Source organism: Crocuta crocuta, unplaced genomic scaffold, assembly GCF_008692635.1.
Source record: "Crocuta crocuta isolate KB4526 unplaced genomic scaffold, BGI_CrCroc_1.0 scaffold236, whole genome shotgun sequence".
In the NCBI taxonomy this organism is placed as follows: Eukaryota; Metazoa; Chordata; class Mammalia; order Carnivora; family Hyaenidae; genus Crocuta; species Crocuta crocuta.
Genome location: NW_027530998.1, coordinates 1,472,702 through 1,487,062, shown reverse-complemented (window position 1 = coordinate 1,487,062; position 14,361 = coordinate 1,472,702). Strand labels below are relative to the sequence as shown.

At 34.2% G+C, this 14,361-nt stretch overlaps 1 protein-coding gene across 1 annotated transcript in view; it reads right to left on the bottom strand.

Moving 5' to 3' along the window:
* BMP2K (BMP2 inducible kinase) overlaps positions 1 to 14,361 on the bottom strand; it is a 122,926-nt gene that overhangs the window by 34,711 nt on the left and 73,854 nt on the right. Inside the window, exons 8-11 of the mRNA XM_077770541.1 lie at positions 10,947 to 11,050; positions 9,322 to 9,401; positions 5,060 to 5,220; positions 865 to 1,079 (exon numbers count right to left, since the gene is read on the bottom strand). Of these exons, the coding sequence (XP_077626667.1) occupies positions 865 to 1,079; positions 5,060 to 5,220; positions 9,322 to 9,401; positions 10,947 to 11,050 (560 nt within the window). The remainder of the gene's footprint in view (positions 1 to 864; positions 1,080 to 5,059; positions 5,221 to 9,321; positions 9,402 to 10,946; positions 11,051 to 14,361) is intronic.

Genomic DNA, 14,361 nt, shown 5'->3' with positions numbered 1-14,361 from the left:
TAGGCTCAAAAACATTTCGGAAAAGATGGAAGGATGATTGTGAAAAGTCAATAAATTTAAAATAGTTTAGTGAAACTAGAAATTCACAGGTTCTAATGACAAAAAGAGCAGAATAGAACTGAAAGTCATTTTTTTTCTATGTCCCTTCCAACTCTAAATGCCACTACACACACACACACACACACATGTGCGCGTGCCAACCCTGGTACAAAAAAAAAAGGCAAAAAGAACAAAAATCCCAAGATAATGTTACTTCTGAAAGCCTAAATAACAACCTTCCAAAAATAACATTATAATTCTGTTTCTCAACTCAAAATATAATCTGAAAAAGATAACATTCATCATAAATTGCCATGTTTATTCATAATGTCCAATGACTGAATATTTTTAGCTTCATAAAGCCATGATTTCAATCTATTTCAACAGAATATTCTTTTTTAAATGTTATTTTCTTAAGTTTATTTATTTAGAGAGAGAGAGAGAGAGATAGAGAGAGAGAGAGGGAGAACATGCAGAGGAAGGGCAGAGACAGGGAGAGAGAGAATCCCAAAGAGGCTCTGTGCTGTCAGTGCAGAGACTGACGCAGGGCTTAAACTCATGAACCATGAGATCATGACCTGAGCTGAAACCAAGAGTTGATGCTTAACCGACTGAGTCATGCAGGAGCCCCTCAACAGAATATTCTCAAGAATCTCACAGAATGCAACTAAAATACATATTCTTCAATAATCAGGAAATCTGGCAAAGTGTTTATTTGGACCTGGAATTGAAGGTGCCCATTGTGTGAAAGGGGACCCCCTGATACTCAACAGCCACATGAATTTCACAACACTACTCCTGTATCCACAGTAACCAATGAATTACCTGCTGCATATAGGCATCCTGAAGTAGCTGCTGCTGCTGCTGCTGCTGCTGCTGCTGCTGCTGCTGCTGGTGAGGGTGGCGATGCTGTAAATGAAGTTGCTGCAATCTCCAATCTCCCTGTTGTAGCTGCTGAAGTACTCTATGCTGCTGTGGAGGTTGCTGAGGGGGACCCTGACCCAGTACAACCTCAGGGCCATTTCCAGGTCTCAGTGCTCCTAAAAAGTGGTTTCCATGGGAAACATATGTTAATATACTCAAGATTTCAACAAAATGGCTGGATTTCCAAATGCTCATTTCAGTAACATTAACCAAGGCTTTATATCCTTATTTTATATCACAGGAACTTCCATATGCATGTAGTCTAAACAATGTATTTACTGTAATTTTAAATACCCATGAAAGTTAATTTTGTCCGCCACAACTCTGCCCAAGCCAACATCTTAGAAACACTTCTTCTTTCATACTCCTCCCTTTCAACACACCAGCCACATCCTTCTTTCTTGCTTCTCAACTATCACATACACTGGCATGTGTCTGTGTCTTTGCCAATATGATTCCCTCAGTCTACAATGCCACTTGCCACCCACTGCAATTCTTCTTATCCTTTAAAGTTTAGCTCAAATCTCTCTTCCTTGTTCCTTTATCTAACAGCTCCACTGAGCTTATAACATTTCATTCAGCCTTCACATATTGTTTTCATGGCTATTTCCTAACTAGGGTCCCTGGTGGTTGGGATAATGACATATTGATCTGTTAATGCCTTCAAGAATCCTTTTTATAAGAGAAGCTCAATAAATGCTAGTGTAGTGAATCTATTAACACTGCCTCCTAAATGGATATTTATTTATAAGCTTCATAAATTTAACCCAAGGCAAATCCTATGAATAAACTTTTGAAATTATGAGAAAGAGACACACACAACATCAAAAAGAAGAAATGTTATATACTATATAATTTCTACAGTCTCTTCCAATGAGTTACCATAAACTCAAATGCAGCTATATATTCCTTAGTGAGGAAAAGAGGAAGAGTGCAAGGAAGGAGAGGAGGATTCTTTTTCACCAATATCTTCAAACTTCCCTAGGCCTTAAGTACAACACCTCTATGAAAATAGTTTTATAACCTTCTAATTCTTCCAAGTAAATGCATGTTCAGTGTATTTATTCTTGAAATATTTATTAAAATATACAGAAGAAAATTAAAACCATAATTGTACCACACAGACATAACCACCATTAGCCTTTTAAGTGTATTTCTTCCCACTTACTAGAGTATTGAAAAGTGAGGCTCCTCAGCTATATCCATCTTTTAGGGCCTTGATGTCTAACTGAAGAACATTAGGGCTGGGATTGAAGCCCAATCACATGAGCAATCATCATACAATAACTCATGAGGCTCACCATTCACCTCACAAACTGTGACTTCATGTTAGTCACATCAAGTTAGTGGAAGTTCCCTGGTTCTTAAGCCAAGGCCACAGAACACCAGAGAAATCATAAACAACATCACTACAATCCTACATGGAAACAATGCTTTCAACTATATCATTAAATTGTAATACTATTATTGCCCATTTTGCAAATGATAAAACTGAGCCTCAGAGAAGTTAAGTGGAATCACTGGTAAAATTAAAGACAAACTGTAAGAAAATTATTTACAATCTATTTGGCAAAGAACTAATACTCAGAATACAGAAAAATCAAGTCTTCAGGGCGATAAGAAAATAAATATAAGCAGAACAGTCTACAGAAAATTGCAAAAGATAATTCCAGAAGAAAACATAAACATGAAATAGTAGTATTAATTAGGAATATTACAATAAAAACAAAGATATTTCACCTATAAATTTTATAAAATTTTTGAATATTAAAAAAAATACTATCAAGTGTTGGCAAGGATAGGAATCAAAGGACACCCACACTGTTGTTGAGAGTGTGAATTTTTGAAGTCTTTTTGGATGGCAATGTGGCTGTATCTGACAAATTTTAAATGAGTATACCTTTTACTATCTTCCTCAGAAAAATACTATAACATGGAAATCAAAAGAGTCTATTATAAGGATGTTCACCACAATAGTTTTAATAACAACAAATACTGGAAATAACCTAAATGGTTAAATAAGCTATGATACATTAACACTATGGAACATAATCTACCTACTAAAATCTACATGGTAGATTTATATGCACTGATGTGCAAGGCTCTCCTAAATGTAGGAGTTAAATAAAAAAAAATCAAGTTGCAGAGAATTAGGTATGGTAAGAATCTATTTACGCGAAATACAACATGAATTATTTCTATCTATATATAAGCATGCAAGAACATAAAAAAGGACCCTGAGAATGCATACTAACCCCCTACTAGTTTACTCTGCAGAAAAAAATAATGAAGACTTTTACATTTTTCCCCACTACTGTGCTCAGTATATTAAAAGAATATATTCAAATATTACTTCCTGTATAGTATTTAATGGGGGAGAAAAGTTAAAAGACACACATATGGGGCAGGGGGGTTGGAAAGGAGTATTACTTTTCCAACTTAAGCTGGAAGCAGGACAAAAAGGAACGCTGTCCGTGCTGCGGGAACAGGCCCAACCTCACAGCTAGACGTGGTGTTCTCCTAACAAACAACAATTTCACAGAACACCAACGTCAAACAAGGCTTCCTGTGACCATGGTGGATCAGGACAAGGAGACCAAATACTGACAAAATCAGGAACCACAAAAATTACCAAACTTCTCCCTGTCCTGGCGAATAGAGCTGACTGCTGCTTCTATACCAGCTGAAGCTTTAGCTCCCCTCCTTCTAGAAAAGTTAAGATTTATTAAGGTACCTAATAACATCATACCCCCAGCTTCCTGAGAGCATTCAATGCAGAGCAAAGCCCCACTTCCTTCAAGCTTCCTCCAGTATTAGCTAAAACAAGCCCAAATCCTTCAGTAAATCTTTCCAAACTCCATCTTACTAAGACACCATGACAGATCCCCATGATGTGTGAGTAATACACCCAATTTATTCAAATACAAGTGTGTTCTTAGTGGTCTTTGGGTGGACGGCATTGACACATGATAGAGAAGACTAGTAGGATCTTGAATCCAAAATGGTAAGAAAAAAATAACACTGAATGCTATGAAACAGAATCTTCCCAGACAGCACACACCTTGTCATTTATTCCTTGTAACAGGAAGATCAGATGTTATTCTCATTTTACAGGAGAGAGCAGTGAGGCTAAGAAATGGACACAAAAGGCTTCAACTTTCCCTACTTTCCCTTTTCCATGGAACAATCCTCCATCTGGCATGCCTGCTCATGACAGAAGTATGCAGCAATGTGTCAGGTAACATACACATTATCTTCCCTGAGTATACACATAACAGTAATAGTAGTAGCTAATATTTAACATATCTTAAGGACCGGGGATTATATTAAGCAGTTATTTAATCCTCACAGTAATTCTACCAAAGTCAGTTTCATAAGACTCAAACGTAGGCTCTTAACCATTAGAGCATACCAATTGAAAACATCTTAAATAAAAACATTTTAACTTTAAATAAAAATGGCTACATCATGAAATAAAATGCAAAACAGGGTTTTCTTAAGATGGGCCTTCAAGTTATATCCCCAGACCCTTGACAGAACAAGTTTACTATCTAATATTAGGGATATTTTCTTGGGGGAAAAAAATTTTTTTAGGTACTACACTGCACCATAATGCTTTGAAGATGCTTTAGATTGTAAAGCAAACCTTCTCAAAAGCAGGTGAGAAGACAGGTTTCTGTGTTGTAATGTCCACATGACCTAAGCTAGACGCCTCTGCCCAAGGTATAGATGCAGTGGAAAGACCTATAGCTTTTTAAGGCTAAAGTTTCAACTTCCTCCTTTCCAATACAATACAGAATTGTCTATACTCTTGAACTTAATTATCAACCTCAAACCCTACTAGCTGATGACTCTATGGATAAGTAAATTGAAAGCATTTTATACCATATTTCTATATTACCAGTATGTTACTACTTTTGCCTACAACTTCAGGAAAAATTAGTTGGATTTATGAGACATCAGTAGAAAGTTTCTTAAAGCATTAAGTTATCTGCTTCCCAACAGTAAGCGTGCCAGTAATTTATATTCTTAGGATATCAAACCATAAGATTTAAGCTAACTACAAAGGTGACAAGGTTGGCAGGGCTGTTACTACCTTTTGGTCTGTGGTTACCGAATTCACCAGGAGCAGGGACTTTAACAGGTGTTGCTGAACTCTGAATGGTCAGCACACTGGGAGTGGCAGTAGTAGAGTTGGCCTTTGGTCTTTGTCTTGGTGCAATTGAGGTTTCTGTTGGTCCAATGGTGTCTGTTATTCTACAAAATAAAAATATATATTTCATTCTCAATACTGGCATTATTTCTGATTTAGTATTTGTCCTATACAGCATCTATTTCAATAGATGCATTTTAATTATTACTATTGATCATTTTAGTCCTCTTAGCTTCTTCCTGCCTCATTCCCAAGTATCAAATGTTTAATAAAGATAGGAAAGTAAATAAAATAAACCTAACCATTTTCCTTAACTCAGTATGCTACCATTCACAGTCTGCCACTGAAGCTGGTAGGAAAAGAATATAGGATTGCTCTTAAGGAAATGAAGTAAAGGAAACAAACATAAACCTTTTTATAAGGTTCTGGGCCAAATCAAGAGCCAACTCTGTGAACCAGTCAGAAAAATAAAAACAAGAAACACAAAACAACAGCCTCTCTTAGCTTAGACTCTAGGTCCAAGAAAGAAAAGATGGCGCTCTAGGGCATGTAAAACAGAAGGAGCCCAAACTTTCAGCAGGTGGAGCCACCCGCTCACATTCAACTCCTTGAATCTTCAACTATGCTTCACTTACAACAATGAATGGAAATCATATAAAACTTCCCAATAGGACTTAGTTTAGGCCACAGACATGGGTGGTCAAAGTGGTAAGCATAGTTTTGAAAGCAAGAGACACTAAAAGACACAGACATTTTCTTTGTCCAAAAAAAAAAAAAAAAAAAAGCCAGGAAAATCTTTAACTTATATATTTATAGACTTATTTTTTTCTATAAATTCAGTACAAAACTTCAAGTACTTTTTAATAGGATAATTTATTTACTTTTCAACAGGATTGCCATAAAATCTTTTCATCAAGTTCCCTTGGCACATTTTCAAATGACTTGGTACTTAAAAAGTTTGCATACATGATTTATCAAATATATATCTACTGCATGTTTTTGGAAAAAGTCCTATGTACAGTTACTGTTCGTCTACAGTTCTTTCTTATATCTGTATGTGCCACAAGAGGGAGCCATCTCAACAATCTTTCTAAAAAGAAGGAACTTGAATCAAAAGATTGTAGAAAATAGTACAAATACATTATATGTATGCTGTTTTCTAAAAATAACATTTATGTTTTATATGGGATGGGTTATGGGACAAGTTATAGGAAAACTGAACTAAAAGCCAAAAAAGTTATCATGTATACATACAACCAATTATATCTCATTTTAATTATAATCAAGTACTTACTGAGTTACGGATATTAAGTATTTACTGAATTACAGATATGGCACTAAAACCAATGCTGTTCAAGTAATCCAGAGAGTGTATATTCTACACTATCTTTCTGTCTATCCATTCTTTATTAAGTGGATAGTGCAGACCCGACCTAACCCTCCCTGCCTTATTCCTGTTACAAATCGCTCTATAGAGATTCGCAACACATGTAAGGATAGCAAACCTCTAAAAAGCAAATTAAAATTTCTGCAGATTTTAGTCCACTGCTACCTAATTTTACCCACATACCAATATCTGTTATATGATTACTGCTATCCAGCAAACATGGCACAATACCCTGTCTTCAAAGAATTTACAGTATACCTAGGAAGATGTGACACATATGAAAATTCAGTAAAATATAAGACAGTAAAAATACTTAGTTTCAAGCTAGTACTGTCAAGAGTTCCAGAGAGGAGTAATTCCACCCTTTACCTAATTTGGCTAGAAAACCTTCAGGTAGGTACTGGAGAATAAAAAATAAAAATGCTTTCATTAGACAGTGAAAACGAAATGAAGCATTCTGTGAAGCAATGGGAAGAGAATGCTGGGCAGATTAGGCAATAAGAACACACAAACGTGACTAAAAGGAAAGACCGAGTAATCACTAGTGTCAACGCTACTGCGCAGCCTCATCTGCACTGCTACAACAGGCAAAGCTGTTTTCTCTGCTTCCTTTCTTCTCCTTCTCCTCCCTATCACCTGAGCAATCTTCCTAAAGCACATACTCTCTCCTCTTAAAGTTCTTCAGTGTTTCCATCTGCCAGGACAGGGATTCCCAACTTTTCCATTTTCAGATACAAGTCACATAAGTCTCACATGTTTAACAGTCTCACGGGTAGGTGCAGTTTTCAGGGAAGTAGAAAGGGGCTTTTAAGAAGTACAGCAAAACATGCCAAACAGTGAACGCAGGGCAGATGGACAGTATTCACCAAAGCTCTAAACCATGTAAATAATGATAAAGATTTCTCTGATCACCCCTCCCCCATTTATAAGCCTTTGATATGAAAAAGACTAACTTAAAAAGTTTTATATACATTTAAACTTTTTCAAGTTCTTTACTGATTATATCAATAAAGAGTAAATTTATATTACTGACCAATAAACACCAATGAACCTAATTTTTAACGTAAGGTACAGATTTAACATAATATGAACAGCACTGTGAATTTTAGCTGCATTAACTATTTCATTAGCTTATAACTGTATAGCTATGACTTGTGTCATGGTGAAAAGATATTCAAGCATCATTCCTGTTCAGTTTACTCATGCTTTTTTAAGAATCTATATCTGCATTCTTACAGATTTAATCATTGACAAAATAATTATTTAAAAAATCACAAATAATAATAAAACTGAACTGACAAGTCCTACAATAATTCATAATTGCCACTCAACTCTAACAGCAGATGCCAGTCAGTCATAATGGATTCTGGCAAGTTAGATGTAACTTTACTCTTTCATTTCTTACTCAAGAGAATATTTTAAAATTCAAGTAAATGAAGGTATTTTTAGAGTGATGGCATATTTTTAAATGAAGTCATTCACAAATGATACCTTAACAATTTTTAAATAAATTATTTTTATTATTTATTTATTATTATAAAACATCTCACAACACAGTCACAAATCATACAGCTGACTGCAGGTTGAAAATTCACTGGCTTCAAGGCCAAAGTCCAAATTTCTCAGCATAACTTATAAACAAAGTTGCTCATGACTGGCATCTATCTACCATTTCCCACCACTCTCATACATGTCCCCTCACACCCCAGCCTTGCAGTTTCACAAAGGCCATTCTTCTTGCCTGAAGTGCCTGCCTATTACAGTTTCACTCCCCTTCACTCCAGGTGACTGACTATTCATCCTTCAAGGAAAAGTTCAGCAACCTCGCAGCCCCAGGGAAAAGAATTCTTTCTGTCCTTCGGTTTGCTCCCAGCTTTCCCTTCCTCCACTCTGGGTTGTCTCCTATTTTAAAAATTGTAACTGTTTTCTTGTCTGTCTTCATTAGAATGTGAGCTCCCTGAGAATAAACACTGCTCCTTTTTTCTTTGTGGTTTACAGTATCTATCTCTTGCATATAACAACAGGCACATAGTAAATATATTTTATGTTTTTCAGTCAAATAAAATCTTTGCATAAATAAATACAATACCTAAAAAGAGTTGTGACCAACAAATGTCCCCACCAACTGCAATATTATACCTGTCTGATATCCTAAAATACAATCCTGTTTATTAACTTTTAAACTCAAAAAAGCATGAAAAAAATCAATCATTAATTCAATCACTGATCAGACATACATCTTCACCTACATAATACATGTCAAACTTATCAGTACAGTGAATAACTAATAATTTAAATAATAAATAATTATTTAACTATTAGTGAATAATAATTTAAAACTTCAGTCTTTCAAGAACTACAGCCATTCATTATAAATTCTGCATAGTAATACATATTTTAAATGTTTTAGAATATATAAAATTGATTATGAATTTAGAATATTCTAAAACAGCTGCCTGTAAATTATTTTTTCTTTCCTTAAATTAAAAACAAATCATACCAGCAACAAACATAAAATTTTATGAATCAGAGTTCCCATGTGATGAAATAATGACACCCCCCAAAATGATCCAATGTAACATCACTAGCTGCGTAACCACTTCTTAATTGCTAAGGGGGAGGAATTGAAGTGATACTGAGGTCAAACTCCATCCCTAATGTAAGAAAGCTTTTTTTGTGCTTGTTATCTAAGCTCCTCATCCCATGCAGTAAGGAACACACATTTTTTTTTTGAGTGAAAATGATATTTAATCAATGACACTTGAACTATACCCTTTTTTAAAAATGCCTTTTAAAATCTCAGCACAGCTTTGCCTACCTGGCTTTTATTTGGCTTTTCCTAGAAGCTGCTTCACTAGCAGTCATCGGTTCAGGAAGAGCTGAAGGAACAGAAGAATTCTTGGAAGAAAAAAAAATAAAACTTCATTTCGGTTTTCATTCCAATTGCAGAAAGTTTTATTTAAATGCTATGGATACACTCTTAAACTCAAAATGTGCTGTCTGTGAAATACTATTACTTTCACCTCAGATACCTACAAAATGTTCACATATGTTTGTGAGATCTAATCTGCAAACACCACTGCATGCTACACAAATGTCATATTCAATATGCATGTTCCAGAGAATCCCTTGGAAAAAAAACAGAACATCATCTTCACATCCACTTTACAAACAGGTAAATTCTGGGTAAAAAGAGGGATTATTATATTACATTTGTAAATCAAGGACTATTTTCCAAATGACTTTGGAAACGGCAGCAAACACCAAGCATATGAGTAAAGTGCTGTTTCTACATACTGTAGATAATCTGCACGACACTGGCTTGTAAAGTCCAGAAAACAAGAGCAGAAGACTTGTTTATGCTTTACAGTATGTCTTATAGTAGGCACCCAAGTACATATTTGCTGAATAAAAAGCAAAAAATCCACAGCTAAATGTCAAATAAACTTACTTTCATTACTATAATGTTAGAACTGCCTGACTTTCAGCATTGACAGAGAATATATTACATTGAGACTTAAAAAAAAACAAAACAAAAAGAAATAGTATCAACTTCCTTATTTTTTTTAGGGGGACTAAGTTTATAGCAAAAAAAATCTGTAACAACAAGAGCCAGAATGTTCTTTACAAAGTTGAGAACGGCTTAAAATCAGTGATGAGTCTAGACCGTTATTAAAATTAGCAAAGACTTGCCATATACAGTTAATCTTAAGTCTATTTCTTGGGTGACTTTTTAATTCACAGGTTCACAAGAAGGCTGACGTTTACACTCCATTCTATAACTGAGAAATTCAGACTGACTAGAATTCAAAACCTCTGAGTATTAGCTATTATCAACTCAACACCTTCCATGGACTAGGCATAGGATTTTTACGTTTACTATTTGTGATCCTCATAATTATTACCTTCACAGAAAAAGAAATAGACATTAAGTAACTTCCCAAAATATACAAAATCAGTCACTGATAAAGACAGAACTGAACCCAAGTTTCTGCATTTACAACACCTATGCTCTTTACACCAAAGGTAACCCAACTTTTTCAGTTTACCCAGCGCTTAGTGTCTCAGTAAGTTTTCATGACCCCCTCCAACTAAAGATCTAATAGTTCTGTTTAACAGATAAGCCCAAACAACTTAGTAAGAGTAGTTTGTGCTGTGTCAAACAGATGTCACTGTGTGTCCCTCAAAAATGAAAAATATCCTGCTGTGTCCCAAGTCTGCAGTAGCTCCCCAGAGCACGTCAATACAGTTGTTTTTTTTTTAGCAATTATGGCTTTTTATCAAAAATACTAACCACAAACACACTATCAGACCACTTGTCATGAAACAAGTAATTCTGAAAGTATATGTATCTATACTATATACTATATATCGATAGAGTATATATAGTATATATCTCAATATGGGATTTTAAATTCATATCCTACTTGAAAAACTACTTACATTGATGTTGGAGACTGGACAATCCTTTTTGGCAAATTTAAATGCAAAATAGGACACTTGAAATATGTCAGGTCTATGTTCTGGATCTGGTTCAAGCATGAACCCTGTAAGAATAGATTAAAACGTTAACAAGTTTCACTGAACACAGAGAAGCCATTTAGGGGCATGTTAAAAGAATAAAATGTATATACATATTTTTTTCCATTCTAAGATCAGTGATTCTAGTGAAGTTTGTTAATGTTATAGAATATATAAAACTGTTATTTTATACATGACCAAATATAAATATTTTTCTCAGAAAGTGACACAAAACACGAGTTTTGTGAACACTGGGGAATTATTCAAGAAAGTTCCAAAGCTACAACAGAAGTCTTTATTATCATTATTATCTAAAATACCTCTACTAATTTTCAAAAGATCCTGAATCAACGAGAAAAAAATATATGTTGTTTGCATTATAAGCTATTTAACAAAAGTAGTTCAGGGTTGACACTATAGTCTTCTGAGAACATTCATTCTTCCCATAGTGTTGCTAACAATATTCACCACATTTCTTACTTTTGCATGTTATTCATTTCATATTCAGAAGTGTGAGCAGAGTTTTAAGGCTCTATTATAAACAGATTTCACACTAGCCTTACAGCACTGCTTGAAATACCTGACCTTTTTCTAACCAAAATGATCCTTTTATTCTAACCAAATGACCACTTGTCTATTTCTTGGGTGACTTTTTAATTCACAGGTTCACAAGAAGGCTGACGTTTACACTCGATTCTATAACTGAGAAATTCATATTTTGTTAAAACACTTTCATGTTCTAATTCTGTTTCACTAACTCTAAGTTCTTATAATGTTCAAATCATTTTTAAATCTATTTAGAATATATGAATAGCATCAATTAGATCTGAAATTTGCTAATAAAATTATATAAAAATATCTAAATATATAACTAAATTAAAAATCAAAATGAATTAAATCTTCCTTTCAAATTTAAGCAATATTTGAACAATGTATAATACATCTGCGACAGCATGAGCGACTCTGGTTAAAAACACAGTTGTGTGGAAAATGACACTAAGCACAAACTTAGAAATTGATTCAGGAAATTCTAAACTCAGTTTTAAAAATACTCTGCACATAACTTGATTTTATATGCTTATAAAGGCTAACACATACCACTTATAAAATTGACTTATTATTTTATCACGATTGTTAGACGGAAGTAACCCAAAATATTTACTATTAGTTTACCTTCAACTTCATTCCAGAAAGGATTCAGGAATCTATAGTTTATTTTATCCTCCAAAATCATATTTGATCTTGATACCAACAAATACTAAGTGTTTTAAAAGTACAAAAGTACATGATATGAAAATAAATTTAAACACTTTTAACAATAAGTGCTTATTCATATAATTTTTAGAAACCAAACAAATCACAAGAAACTTGCCAAATTCATAAACTTACTCTATTTTTCTATTCTAACAATTAAGTTTATTTAGCTTTTAAAATCTAATTTCAACTGTAGCTAATTATAAGTATTTATTCCTCTAAAAGACCTGAAAAGGCATTTAAAAAAAACTATAAGATTTTTTAAATATATGAGAAAATTAGGACTAGCAGAAAAGTAACAGCTGAGGGCCTCTCACCACCCCTCAAAAAACCTAGAATAATGAGGTCACTGAAGAAACTGTATATGATTTGGTCCTATAAATGTAGGCCAAACCTTTAGCTCTCTACTTTCTTCTAGGTGTCAACACAAATAGAGCAGCATGCTCCATTACAAAAATCACAGTATCTTTAGTACAAAAACAAACCAGGTGTTAAGAAAAAGCACTATTCCTGATATTGAAAGCAAAAAGTAAACTCTCCTTTCTTTGAGTCTTTCTAAAGAAGGCTCACACAGAGTGAACAATATCCTTAAGAAATCAAAATGAGTGACAAAGGGTCATTCCTTCCATGATGACCAGTGACATAACACCTAAATGCAGTTCAGCACAAGAAATTCTACAGAAGAACAAAGAAGAATATGACACAAGAATATACTTTTCTGGCCTGACTTAACCAAGAAAAATCTTTTCAAATATCTAGAATGGAAAAGAATGATCCTTCAGGCAATCCTATATATTTTCTTTCATAGTAATGAAAGCAAGGGGAAAGAAATCTGACATTTCATGTTCTCCAACCAGTATCTTTATAGGTAAAACTATCTCTCAGGGTAAGCACTGCACAACATTCACTAATGATTAGGCAACCAAGCTGTGGGTAGAACTGACATCATTTTATAAGCAAACACAAGGCCCTCTAATTCCCTGGCTCATGTTTTCATGTGGGACTGCATCTACTAAAGTCAGTTTAGTTTGTTAACTGTACTGGTCAGTTTAAAAGGTCATGACTATCATTTATTTTAATAAAATAGATTATAAAACATTAGAATGCATTAATATGGTAAGCATAAGCAATTTTTCATGAAACTTGTTCTGTGTATGTGTGTGTACCTGTGTGTATGGTGTATGAGGTCATAACCAAAACGCATTTGCTACAGATCTGGAGCAGTTTGAAAACCACTGTACTAGAGACCTCTCTCTACACTATAACTCATTTGTCTCCAAGCAAAAAAAACCTCAAAAAAAACAAAAAAACAGTAATTTATCTAATTCTTAGATTATAAGAAAGAAATAAGCATCCACATGCATCAATCTCTGATACTCTTTCTTTCAGAACAACTCTCAGGACATGTTATGTTCTCTCTGCAACCATGTTTTTTGTAAATGGCCTGCTTCTGTGGAGGGAGTCTATGGCTTTCCAGCATTGCCTACCACTCAGCGTAAATCAATTTGGGGATTGAATACAGATTAACAGGTCCATCTGCCTTCAGATATAAATTTAATTCTACAATCTGTTCTATTAGTACTGATGTTGACACTTTTATCTGTTGAGCTAATGTGTCCCATCTCTGATTTTATTCTAATTCAAAGTATGAGAAGGCTGAAACCATAGGTAGAACACGGCTATATTTTTACCTCTGACTATTTTTATATTAGATATTACCAGCCATTAAGAAAGAAAAAAATCGGCAAGTCATCTTTAAGCATTTAATTTAAATAATATAATTTCCCAAACTAAGAGAGTGGGTTACAAATGTACTCCTGGATTACTAAATGATATAATCTGGAGTACAGAGGTATCAGGTCTAATCCAGCTAAACAATGAGGCATATCTACCAAGAATAACAACTTCAGTTTTTAAGTAATCTGTCCATTTTCTCTCACAATAATTAAATCTCAAGTGTAGTGATTTAGTAACTCACTCCTACCCCAGAGACAATAAAACCATATCATCTAGAAAAATATGCTCCTGAAAGGATGGATTAAAAAATATATATGTCTAGTTCACCTAAAAATGTATCAAGTGT